The following is an 11,011-nucleotide window of genomic DNA, read 5'->3' on the forward strand; positions in this document are numbered from 1 at the left end:
AAAACGTATTTGTATTCGTCTTCTTCTTGTGCATGTATTCTACTGCTAGGCATACACACACACGCATGCACACAGTGATTCTCATTTTACTGGTGTGCGCACACACAGACACACAGACACACAGACACACAGACACACAGACACACAGACACACACACACACACACACACACACAGACACACACACACACACACACACACACACACACACACACACAGACAATGAGATGTGTGCACACACACAGCCCACATCTCATCTCTGCATGACACTACCGGGGCTCCTTCTCGTCCTGAGCAGCATCTTGCCTACAAGAACGCCAGCGAGAAAATGAAAAAGTAAACAGATATATAATAAATAAATAAAACCCTCAAATGCCTTTTGTCCTCCCTCCATCCATCTCTCCATTCATCCATTGCTCTCTCCTGTCCTTTCTCTTCTCTTTTCTTTCCTTCCTCCCTCCCTCCCTCCTTCCCTCCCTCAATGCTGTCCTGTTCTCCTTCTCACCTTCTCACGGTAGGGACACATAGGAGGCGAAGCAAGGCGAAGCGAAGAGAGGCGAAATTCAACCGTCATCAGGTCGTCGCGGCGAATCAAATGGAATGGAACAGTTATGTTGTTGATTTGATTGGGCCGTGGCAGGCGAATTCGCTCCTCATTTGCATAACATTAAACTTTCTTTAATAATTTCGCTTCGCTTCGCCCCTGTTCGCTTGCTGTCGCTTGCCATCGCTTGCCTTCGCCTCTCTCATAGGAATGAATGGCAAAGTTCGCGAATTCGCGTGTATGTGTCCCTACCGTCAGCCTCTCAGTTTCCTTTCCCATTCCTTCCATCACTTTTTCTTCCCTCCTTTTCTCCTGTTTACCCCATCTATTCTTTGCATTCACTGCTTCCCTTGTGCCTCTCCTCCCCTCTCCTCTCCTCTCCTCTCCTCTCCTCTTTCACGATTCCTCTCTTCCTCACTGTTCCTCTCTGCTCATTCTCTCCTGTTCACTCCTTCCCTCGTGATTCTCCTCCCCTCTCCTCCTTCTTCTTTACTCTTCCCCTCTCCTCTTCTGGTCCTTCTCTCCTATTCACACCATCCATCCCCTCACGACGTACCTCGCCTGTCCTCCCCTCTCCTAATTCTTCACTCTTCCCCTCTCCTCTTCTCCTCCCCTCCTATTCACACCATCTATTATTTCCCCTCACTCCTGTCCTCCTTCTGTCTCCCTTCTCATCTCTTTCTCTATCTATATCTGTCTCTCTCTCTCTCTCTCTCTCTCTCTCTCTCTCTCTCTCTCTCTCTCTCTCTCTCTCTCTCTCTCTCTCTCTCTCTCTCTCTCTCTCTCTCTCTCTCTCATCTCTTTCTCTATCTATATCTGTCTCTCTCTCTTTCTGCTCTGCATGGGGTGCCTGCGGGCATCTCCAATATTCTCCCAAGATGCATCAGGATTAGGCGTACGCGTGCAGAGACCCTGCCAGGTTCCAATCCCTGTCCCGCTGTTTTTCCCATGCCCACATGCCCCCCCTTGGTCCATCCCACCCTCGCACAAAAACACAGACTGCTACACAGACGCACGCATACAGGGCCATTGTCAGCTTTTTCTGGGCCCAGAACAAAGTCATCTGAAAGGGCCCTGAATCCAGTACAAACAATTTATCGAGGACCCCATTCTGGGCCCCTGTTTGAGAGGCTGACAGACTGTCTCCCTGGGCATGGGAAAAGCGACCCCTTTGTCCCCCCCGTCAGCTTCCCTACACACACACACACACACACACACACACACACACATACACATACACACACACACACACACACACACACACACACACACACACACACACACACACACACACACACACGCACACACACACACACACACACACACACACACACACGCGCACACACCTTTGCCTTCGATACATAAATACGCTTTACACAAACACACATGCACCCCAATCTTCCAACATCCCTAGATACAGCCACCCACCCTGAGGCTTGGAATAGCGCTGTGGCAGTGAGGGGTAGCAGGAGTAGGTAGCCCTGTTAGAGCAGCAACGCACACGCTGTGTCTGTGTGTGTCTGTGTGTGTCTGTGTGTGTCTGTGTGTGTCTGTGTGTGTCTCTGTGTGTGTGTGTGTGTGTGTGTGTGTGTGTGTGTGTGTGTGTGTGTGTGTGTGTGTGTGTGTGTGTGTGCGCACAGTGGTGTAGTCTACGTAGAACGCGGGTATACGGAGTATACCCACTTCTAAATTTCAGGGATTTCAGTATACCCACTTAAAATTGATTGATCCATTGTTTTGAATAGCACAAATGTATACAGTATACCCACTTCAAAAAATGCTCAAATATACAGTATACCCACCATAAAAAAGTAGACTACACCACTGGTGTAGCAGGAGGGAGAGGCCTCAGTGTGCGTTCCTGCTATAGCAAACTCTGTGTATGTGTGAGTGTGTGTAAGATAGCAAGAGATGGGGAGCTAAAAAGTAATACCATAAGTCTGTGTAAGCTTGTGAGTCAGAGAGAGAGAGGGAGAGAGAGAGGGAGAGAGGAAGAGAAAGAGAAAGAGAAAGAGAAAGAGAAAGAGAAAGAGAAAGAGAAAGGAAAGAAAGAAAGAGAGACAGAAAGAAAGAGAAAGAGGAAAAGCTGTGTGTGTGTGTGTGTGTGTGTGTGTGTGTGTGTGTGTGTGTGTGTGTGTGTGTGTGTGTGTGTGTGTGTGTGTGTGTGTGTGTGTGTGTGTGTGTGTGTGTGTGTGTGTGTGTGTGTGCGTCAGAACAGCTAAATGGCATTGCCAAGCTAGACAGTTACCACGGCGGCACTTTGTGATTTGACATGTTTATTTTGGTCCCATCCTACACATTGGCACTTAGGTGATTCCAAAGAACAATCTCCCCACCCACACACACATATATATATAAACACAATCATACTTGATTGTGCAACCACACACACAAACGCACACATGCGCACAGACACAAAAGTACACACACACACACACACACCCCTCAAATCACATACGCATGACTCACAGCTGGTAATGACTGCAGAGGTTGGACCACCGCGGTGACCAGACTGGAGGCTACTGCCACTTACCGTTTCATAATGGCAAAATAAAATACACATTCTGCCTTCTAAATGAACAGAAAAATACATACAGCGAGCATATGAAATAGGCCCTAATGGACACAAAACATGCCCCTATATATTAATAGCAACATGAGTGGTTGGGGCATAAAGCCTAAAAACACATAGGCTGCCGAGGAGCGCAAGCGACCCCTACAGACTGCAGTACATGCTGTGGGAGGCCAGTTCTTCCATTTTCTTCGCTATGTAGTAACTGGTGAAGATTTCAGATTAGACACTGATTCACATTCACACATAAAGAACTTCATTAATATGCGACCCAACAGTCTTGACAAGGCAGTTTCACAGCAGTTTCACAGCCGTTTCACTGCTGAGCGATATTTTAACTAACTGGACTGGGCTGGCAGTAAAAGTGCACTCTGCTCTATCTCCGCCTCTACCTCTGTCTGTGTAAAAGGAAACAGCTCAGCAGAGTTAGCCTAACTAATTAGCACGGCTGGCCCATCCCGCTCGTTTGCTAACAGATGCGAGTTGATTAGCCCCCACTTGTCAGCTAGCATTAAGGCCGGACGAATTGATTACCGATCTGCTTGGCGGCGTGTAGGAGAGCTTTGAGCTCCTGTTGGGCAGCCTGCTGCTCCTGCTTGGCCAGGTGCTGCGTGAAGAACTGCGTCAGCTTCTGCCAGGTCAGGCCCTCCTGGGCAAAGCGCTCCTGGCGCTTCTGACGTTTGGCCTGCAGGGGGCAGAATAAGGGAAAAAAGATTCATTACAGCCTGGTTTTCCCATCCTCTCATACTAATTTCATTTGTACAGAGAGTCCGGAATACCTGACCTGAGAAGCATTTAGTGGAGGGAGGGGTGATTTTTTTTTTTTTTTTTTTTTAAAATGTGTTCTATTTTATCCAATCGCAAACATTTGTTTAATGACATTGAAAAACGATTGCTGGTGGGAGGGGTGTACTCTGTTGATGTTCTAAATGAGTGCCTCTAGGGATGCACCAAGAGTGATACTGGTATCGGTATAAACCCCGATGCTTGCTCATTATACTGTACTGATACTTGTACCTGTCAAACACTTGCCGGTACCAGACACCGTTACTGCTATACACAAAACAACGCAACATCTCGTCACGCTCTGTTGACTTGAAAGCAGCATGGGGGAAAAAAGCACAGCCTCATAAATTCAACATTGAAATCTACATGGAAATGGACAATAAAACAAATTATCACAGGTGGAAAAAACAAGGCTGTGCATATTATTTTCATCGTATGTTGAGGGTGAAAGTACTGGTATCTGTACTTGGTAAACAGAGATGAATGTACTCGTACTTGTATCTGTTTTCAATAAAAGTGGTATTGTGCATCCCTAAGCGCCTCCCTCCCTCGTCCCTCCCCTGATCGCTGATTAGCCGGTGGTCTGGTAAAAAGCCCAACTCCCTCTCAGAACTACAGATTCAGGCTCTCTGTACGCATGGATTTAGGCCCTACATTTTTTTTGTTAATGTATTTTTCGGGGCTTTTTGGCCTTTATTATGACAGGACAGTATGAGAGGAGACAGGAAATGGTTGTGAGAGAGAGATGGGGTAGGGCTGGGAAATTACACCAGCCGGACTCGAACCGGGGTCCCCATGGGCAATGTCTGCCCAAATGTGGGGGGCTTAGCGCGCTACACCACAGTTCCCTTTTAGGGGATGGCAATTACTAGGCAATTCTAAAAAGAAAACATGAATGTACATTCGAAAGTGCTAACTAAAAAAACTAATGTTACTTGATAGTAGTACATTTATGGTACAACACTACTACACTATAAGTACAACACTAGCACATGATATTACATGACAGTTACACCAGTTAAGCTTATTCCATTGTACCTTATGAGGAGGCCAGATGTTGTAACTAAAGGCACTTAAAAACCTAAAAAGAAAACCCAAAAATTCGATCCAACCAGCACGGAATCAGGTGCAGACCAGTTACTCAGTGAAGTCACTTGTGTTGGAAGCAAGGAGGTCTATATATTGGTTGGAAGGAATCTATGGCAGGTTTTGTTTTTTACTTCTACTTTTACTTTGGCCACCTCTGGTGAGGAATCCTATAAGGCCAGATACACACAAGAGCGTGGCGTGGCGGCAGAGAGAAGACGGAGGTCTTTCAGCCAAGTATCGGTTGGTGTGTTATACGGCAGTGTTTCTCAACCTTTTTTTAGGCGAGGCACCCTTTCAGTTCATGAAAAATTTCAAGGCACCCCAAACCAATAAGCCGTAACATGGCATCGCATCCGATACCAAAAGTAACACATTTGGAGACGTCACACGACCTACGTTTGAAGTTGCAGCTGACTGGAGCGACCTATATTTACTTTATTGTGCATAAATGGCAGATGAGAGATTCCACTGACTAGCATTAACTTATCAATTTATACGAATATGTATTATATTACATAATTTATTTATCACCCACATTTCCGCGGCACCCCAGGGTGCCCCGGCACCCCTGTTGAGAAACACTGTTATACGGTGCCTTTTACAACAACAGCATGTAGGATTGTATATGGGTTCTACATTTTGTTTATAACCTGACTGCGCGAACCTAGCTGCGCACAACTCAACCTCTGATTGTTGGAAACCGCTGTCGGTCAAAACATTAGCTCACGTGGTTGGCTGCTGGTGTCTTGCTCCTCCTCATAACATCGTGTTGATAAACACTGAGAACTCATGTATACTGAGTAATAAACTTATATTTACTGGTCTGACTAGAGTACAGTATGTTTCGCAGCAAAGGATGTCTTTCAAAGGAAATTCAAAATGGCAGACACAGAGAAGATCCAACTGTGTATGTTTGACACATGTCACTTTCCCGGTCATAATGAATACTTAGAAATTGACGGTGGTGAAAAATATTCATGAAAAAGATAACATTTTGTGAATGGGCAGCATACATTCAATCATTTCATGCTCCACCTTTAGGCATCTGAATAACCAGCCCTCTCTCCATCTTCCTCTATGTATATGACTAAGGTACCCTGAGCATGGCCCTGTCCCCTGCAATAATCTAGTTTGTTGAAATGCTCCCTTGCACAGGCAAGACATAATGCAATTTTATTGTATGCACTGTGAGCTGTGCTCTGCTGACTGGGTCAAAAAGACCCAGAGTGGAAATTTTACTGTCATTTTTGACATTACAATAGCAGTCACCACCATTAGGGAAAGAGAGTCAGTGTATTATCTACAGTGGCAGCAAAGATATACAGATATACAGAGATAAGTACCATCCAGGGCCTGCCACTGTGGCTAGTGGTTTTCCAGAGTCATTAGCCATCCAGCTATGTATGTGGCAGTGTCAAGTTTGTGCACCTTTTTTATATATATATCAACGCACTGGGGTTAACCTTGAATTGGGATCTCAAAAGGGAAGTTGTTAGCCTGTTAGCAACTTCGGTAGTTGCCAATGGGAAAATGCATTGAAAGCAACGAAGTAGCTAATGTAGTAAGCAACTTTGGTTTCGAGAAATTCACCCCAACTATGTGGCAGTGTCAAGTTTGTGTACCTATTTTTTTTTTTTTTTTTTAAATCAACCGCACTGGGGTTAACCTTGAATTGGGATCTCATTTATTGATTGGTTTACTTAATTCATTTATTACTACTCATATTATTACTATAAATGTATTATTAATATACTTTATAATAAACTTTACACATTTATTTGGGGGGGTCCAAAGGACTTTTGACTACTACTTTTGGCTACTACTAGGCCTATACTTCAAACTACGCAGTGTTGTTGCTCCATCCACAATTTTGTTTCCTTCAGTGACAATGACAATAAACTCCTTTAATCTTGAATCTTGAAAGTAGCAAGAGCAGGAACACTCTCCGTCATATGGTGAGGCCAGGCCACCATCATGCAAACTTAAATCTACTTGCCTTCAACTCATACTCGTCATCAATGAAGTCCTCTTTCTTGCAGACATTTGAGAAGGAGCGCAGAGCGCCAGTGAGGCGGGGTGGAGACATTGTGCCACCTCACCCTGGTCCATACAATGAGTCTATCCGGTCAATCTGGAAAACAACACCAAAACAGAGCGTTGTTAGAAGAATGCACGGTGAAGTTGATATTCAGTAGATACTCATATATTGAAAACTGAGTAGCCAAAACACCCCCAATCTTTATGTCGTCTTAATATCAAAACCTGTAGAGTTGACAGGCTTATTGACTACTTGATAAATTGACTAACAGCATCTTTGTCTGAAGCCAGAGCCATGTCTATAGACAGAGAGAGAAAAAACTTATCTCAGCTCTATCTACCCTGTAGCCTGTATGTCACTGTGGCAGCAGACTGTATGCCCACCTCATGAATGACTAAGCAAGCAAGTCACTTGACTTCATCCATAACAGTAGTGTCGAGCTCTACAATGCTCATCATGCCGATGCTTATGGAAGACACAAGACAGCTGTCAGCCCCATTCCTTGCAAAAGCGAGTGAGTAGTTCTAGTAGTTACAGACATAGCGACGACTCAGCGGCATTTCAGAACAGGTCATTACAATCCCACCACTGCTGCTAGTAACGTTAACAGAGACAGTAGGAAGTAACTTTGACGTTAGATAATGGGTCGACGTTATGGAATGATTATGGAAAGGGGGGAGGGGTGGGCTACTACTGTCCCATCTCATTTTGACAGAATTCGTGATAACGACGCTGCTGTAGAAGATTGCCGTATTCATAAAGCTGTAACGACAACTCTGTAAAGTGTTCCGTCTACGACGTAAGGTTAAATCTCTATTCAAGCAACTGTCACCTCTCAATCAGGCAAAACTTCTGTCCAGCCTTCTGTCATTAGCCTGACTGCTAGCGAGCAAAGATTTTCACAACATTCACAGAGCTTCTCATTTCAGACACAGACTTTTATAGCACTGTTCAGAACTAATGAACTAAAAGGAAACCATGAGTAGTTGATGCACGTGAAAGAAAACGCGACAGTTCACTTCCATCTCACCTTCTTCCACCTTGTTTTAGAACCTATCTCTTCGGTGTGCGTGGGACTTCAGTGAACTGTTTAGAGAGGCAGCATGAGAAAGACACGTCGGTGGTCTATGTAGTTTATTCTAGTCCAGTAGAACTAACGTCTATGACTTAAGAACTACAACCCCCAGTAACAAACCAGGAAGTTATATACTGCAATATTGCAAGGCAGAAGCAACCGATCGTAGATGACGTGATTGCACTACTGTAATTCCAAAGGCAGTGATTTCAGACAGAGATACTGTTGCTCTTGTAAGAAGACCGTCTCTGTTTCAGATTACCGGTACGCACAAATTCGTTGGAATTATCTAAATTATTTCACAAGACGTTTTTATTTTACTTAAGTTTAAAAATGTGCCTTAAATAAGTCAAAGGATAACTTACACTCGAAATTGGTCTTTCATATGGCTCTGCTCAAACCTAGGCCTATAGCTGATGTTTGATTAGGCCTAATCAGAGCCCCTTATAATAAAGTGCTCAGGGCCTTCTTTTCCACTAATTATTAATTCGTTATTTTGTGTGTAAATGGACTATGGAGGCATTTGTGTGCATTAGAAAATGAGTAGCTCCGAGCGTCTGGCTTGTTTTAATTCCCTTTATAAAGTGCTCACACTTGGGCCTATTTCACCGTTGGCTAGGCCTATACATTGACATAAAACGTCATAGCCTAATTCTTTAATAGGCTACTGGACCTTGGTTATTATGAACCATATCCTTAATTATTAACATTGAAAATGCATATCTAAGACAGGCCTATAAAAACTGCATTGTCGCATATCATCATTTCTTTCCCACCACCAGTAGGCTATGAGATAGATTCACTGCACTTATGAGAGGCAGCATTCATTGTGTGAAGTTAATTTAATAACACCTTGCCCCACTCCCTCTGACAAATACCGGTCAGAACTACACAGTGTGTGCATGATGCGTGTGTGTGTGTGTGTGTGTGTGTGTGTGTGTGTGTGTGTGTGTGTGTGTGTGTGTGTGTGTGTGTGTGTGTGTGTGTGTGTGTGTGTGTGTGTGTGTGTGTGTGTGTGCATGCATGCGTGCTTGTGTGTGTGTGTGTGTGTGTGTGTGTGTGTGTGTGTGTGTGTGTGTGTGTGCATTCTTGCATGTGTGCATGTCTATGTGTATGAAATATGTATACATAAAATGTTTGTGTGTGCGTGTGTGCGCGGGTGTGTGCGTGCGTGTGTGGCGGTGTGCCTTTCGCCAGAAAGGATTTCCGCCATTTGTCTGTCTAAGCTAACCAGAAACAGTCCCAGAGCGAGGAGAGAAAGGGAAGGGAAGCACGCGTCTCCGTAATCATATGCTAAATTATACTCCTGTTATTATCTCCTCTCCTGCGACATCAGGGGAAACTGCTGAGAACATTTAAAATAGGCAGCGCCGAGCGAAGACAGACAGTGCATAATCTTCCCATTACGAAGGCAGTGGCACCGAGGGCCCAGGTGTTAACTTGCGTGCAGGGGAGTAGACAGGGTGGGTGGGATAAAGGGTCAGTTGTCCCAGGCCCAGGTAGAGGGCGGCCCAGAATTGGATCTTGATTACATTGTATTGAGAGGGGAGCCCTCTCAGATGATTTTGTCTTGGGCCCTGTCAAAGCTGTCAGCAGTCCTATACGTGTGCAAGTGCGTGTGTGCGTGTGTGTGTGTGTGTGCAGTGGACCGGCAGCCATTGAAAAGTCTCATGAATTAATACAACAGGGATGACTGGGGGTTTATTTAAGCAAATCTGACCATTGATCTCCGAACCCGAAAGACCAAAGACTTATCCGCGAATGACAGATAATTTTAATCCGGAATACTGTATCATTTTTTGAAATTCCCCACTGAAGGGTTGGTGTGTGGCAGACCTTTTTAAATGGCCCTATAATGCTATAGCAGATTAGTTTGGGAATATCCCAGCGAGATTTGAATATAATAGATATGGTTGTGGATTTTGAAGAGACTGCTGAAAGGGGAGTGAAAAGGCTCTTTAAGGTGTCTCACCTCATTCATCTAATCTGAATATTATTCCACATTCTTAACACGGTTGATCTCTTATGACTAGGGTGGCTCCCTGGTTGTAGTGTGCGTGTGCGTGTGCGTGTGCGTGTGCGTGCGTACTTGTGTGTGTGTGTGTGTTTGCGTTTTTTTCCCCTTCTGTTACAGGTGATAAATAAACAGCAATGATTATTTATTCACGTCTGTCAGGGTTCACCTTCTTTAAAAATAAGATTCATTCATAATTTACATTTTGGATTTGTGTTACAGAAGAGTCGATACTCTGCGCTTATCTCATGACTTCTGCTATTAGTGTGATGCCTCACTGGTGCGTGCGTGCGTGCGTGCTTGCGTGCGTGTGTGCGTGCGTGTGTGCGTCTGTGCGTGCATCCGTGCGTGCGCGTACACGCATGTGTGTACAGATGCACCTGAGGCAAGGTCAACTCATGTGTACTAGGCTTGTACGAAATTCCGAATGGAAAGAATTTCAATTCAAAGTAATGCCATAATACGAACACTAGGTGGTGGTGTTCTATAGGGGCCCTTAAGGGGGCCCAAGCACTGAGAGAGGCCTTTAAGTGGGCCCAAAATTCGAATCTTTCATGGGGCCCATAATTTCTGGCAGCGCCCCTGTCGGGGAGAAACCCCCGAACCCCCGGTACTTAGATCACTGTCACACGGCCATTCGGATAAGTAGCTCACATGCTGAAAAAGTCTGTCCTACCCTGTCTTACACAAACCAAAATAGTTCCAATGAGGTGCTCATTATATTTAAAAAATGAAGACAGAACCACATCAAAATCCCATGTAAAGGCACAATACATGCATTGCTTGTATGGGGAGGAAATGGTCACAGTTTGTATTTTTCAGTGTAGAAATGAATTGGTTCAGCAATTCACTATGATGCCAGCATTGACATTGGTCATTAGGCGACAAAGAGAG

General features: G+C 44.7%; 1 protein-coding gene across 1 annotated transcript in view; it reads right to left on the reverse strand.

Moving 5' to 3' along the window:
• Window positions 1-8,130, reverse strand: part of ascc3 (activating signal cointegrator 1 complex subunit 3) — a 291,707-nt gene extending 283,577 nt beyond the window's left edge. The window contains exons 1-3 of the mRNA XM_063199022.1: window positions 8,059-8,130; window positions 6,987-7,121; window positions 3,650-3,800 (exon numbers count right to left, since the gene is read on the reverse strand). Coding sequence (XP_063055092.1) covers window positions 3,650-3,800; window positions 6,987-7,076 — 241 coding nt within the window. The 5' untranslated portion in view covers window positions 7,077-7,121; window positions 8,059-8,130. The remainder of the gene's footprint in view (window positions 1-3,649; window positions 3,801-6,986; window positions 7,122-8,058) is intronic.
• Between the last annotated feature and the right edge of the window lie 2,881 nt (window positions 8,131-11,011).

The sequence above is a fragment of the Engraulis encrasicolus genome, chromosome 5 (genome assembly GCF_034702125.1).
Source record: "Engraulis encrasicolus isolate BLACKSEA-1 chromosome 5, IST_EnEncr_1.0, whole genome shotgun sequence".
Taxonomy (NCBI): domain Eukaryota; kingdom Metazoa; phylum Chordata; class Actinopteri; order Clupeiformes; family Engraulidae; genus Engraulis; species Engraulis encrasicolus.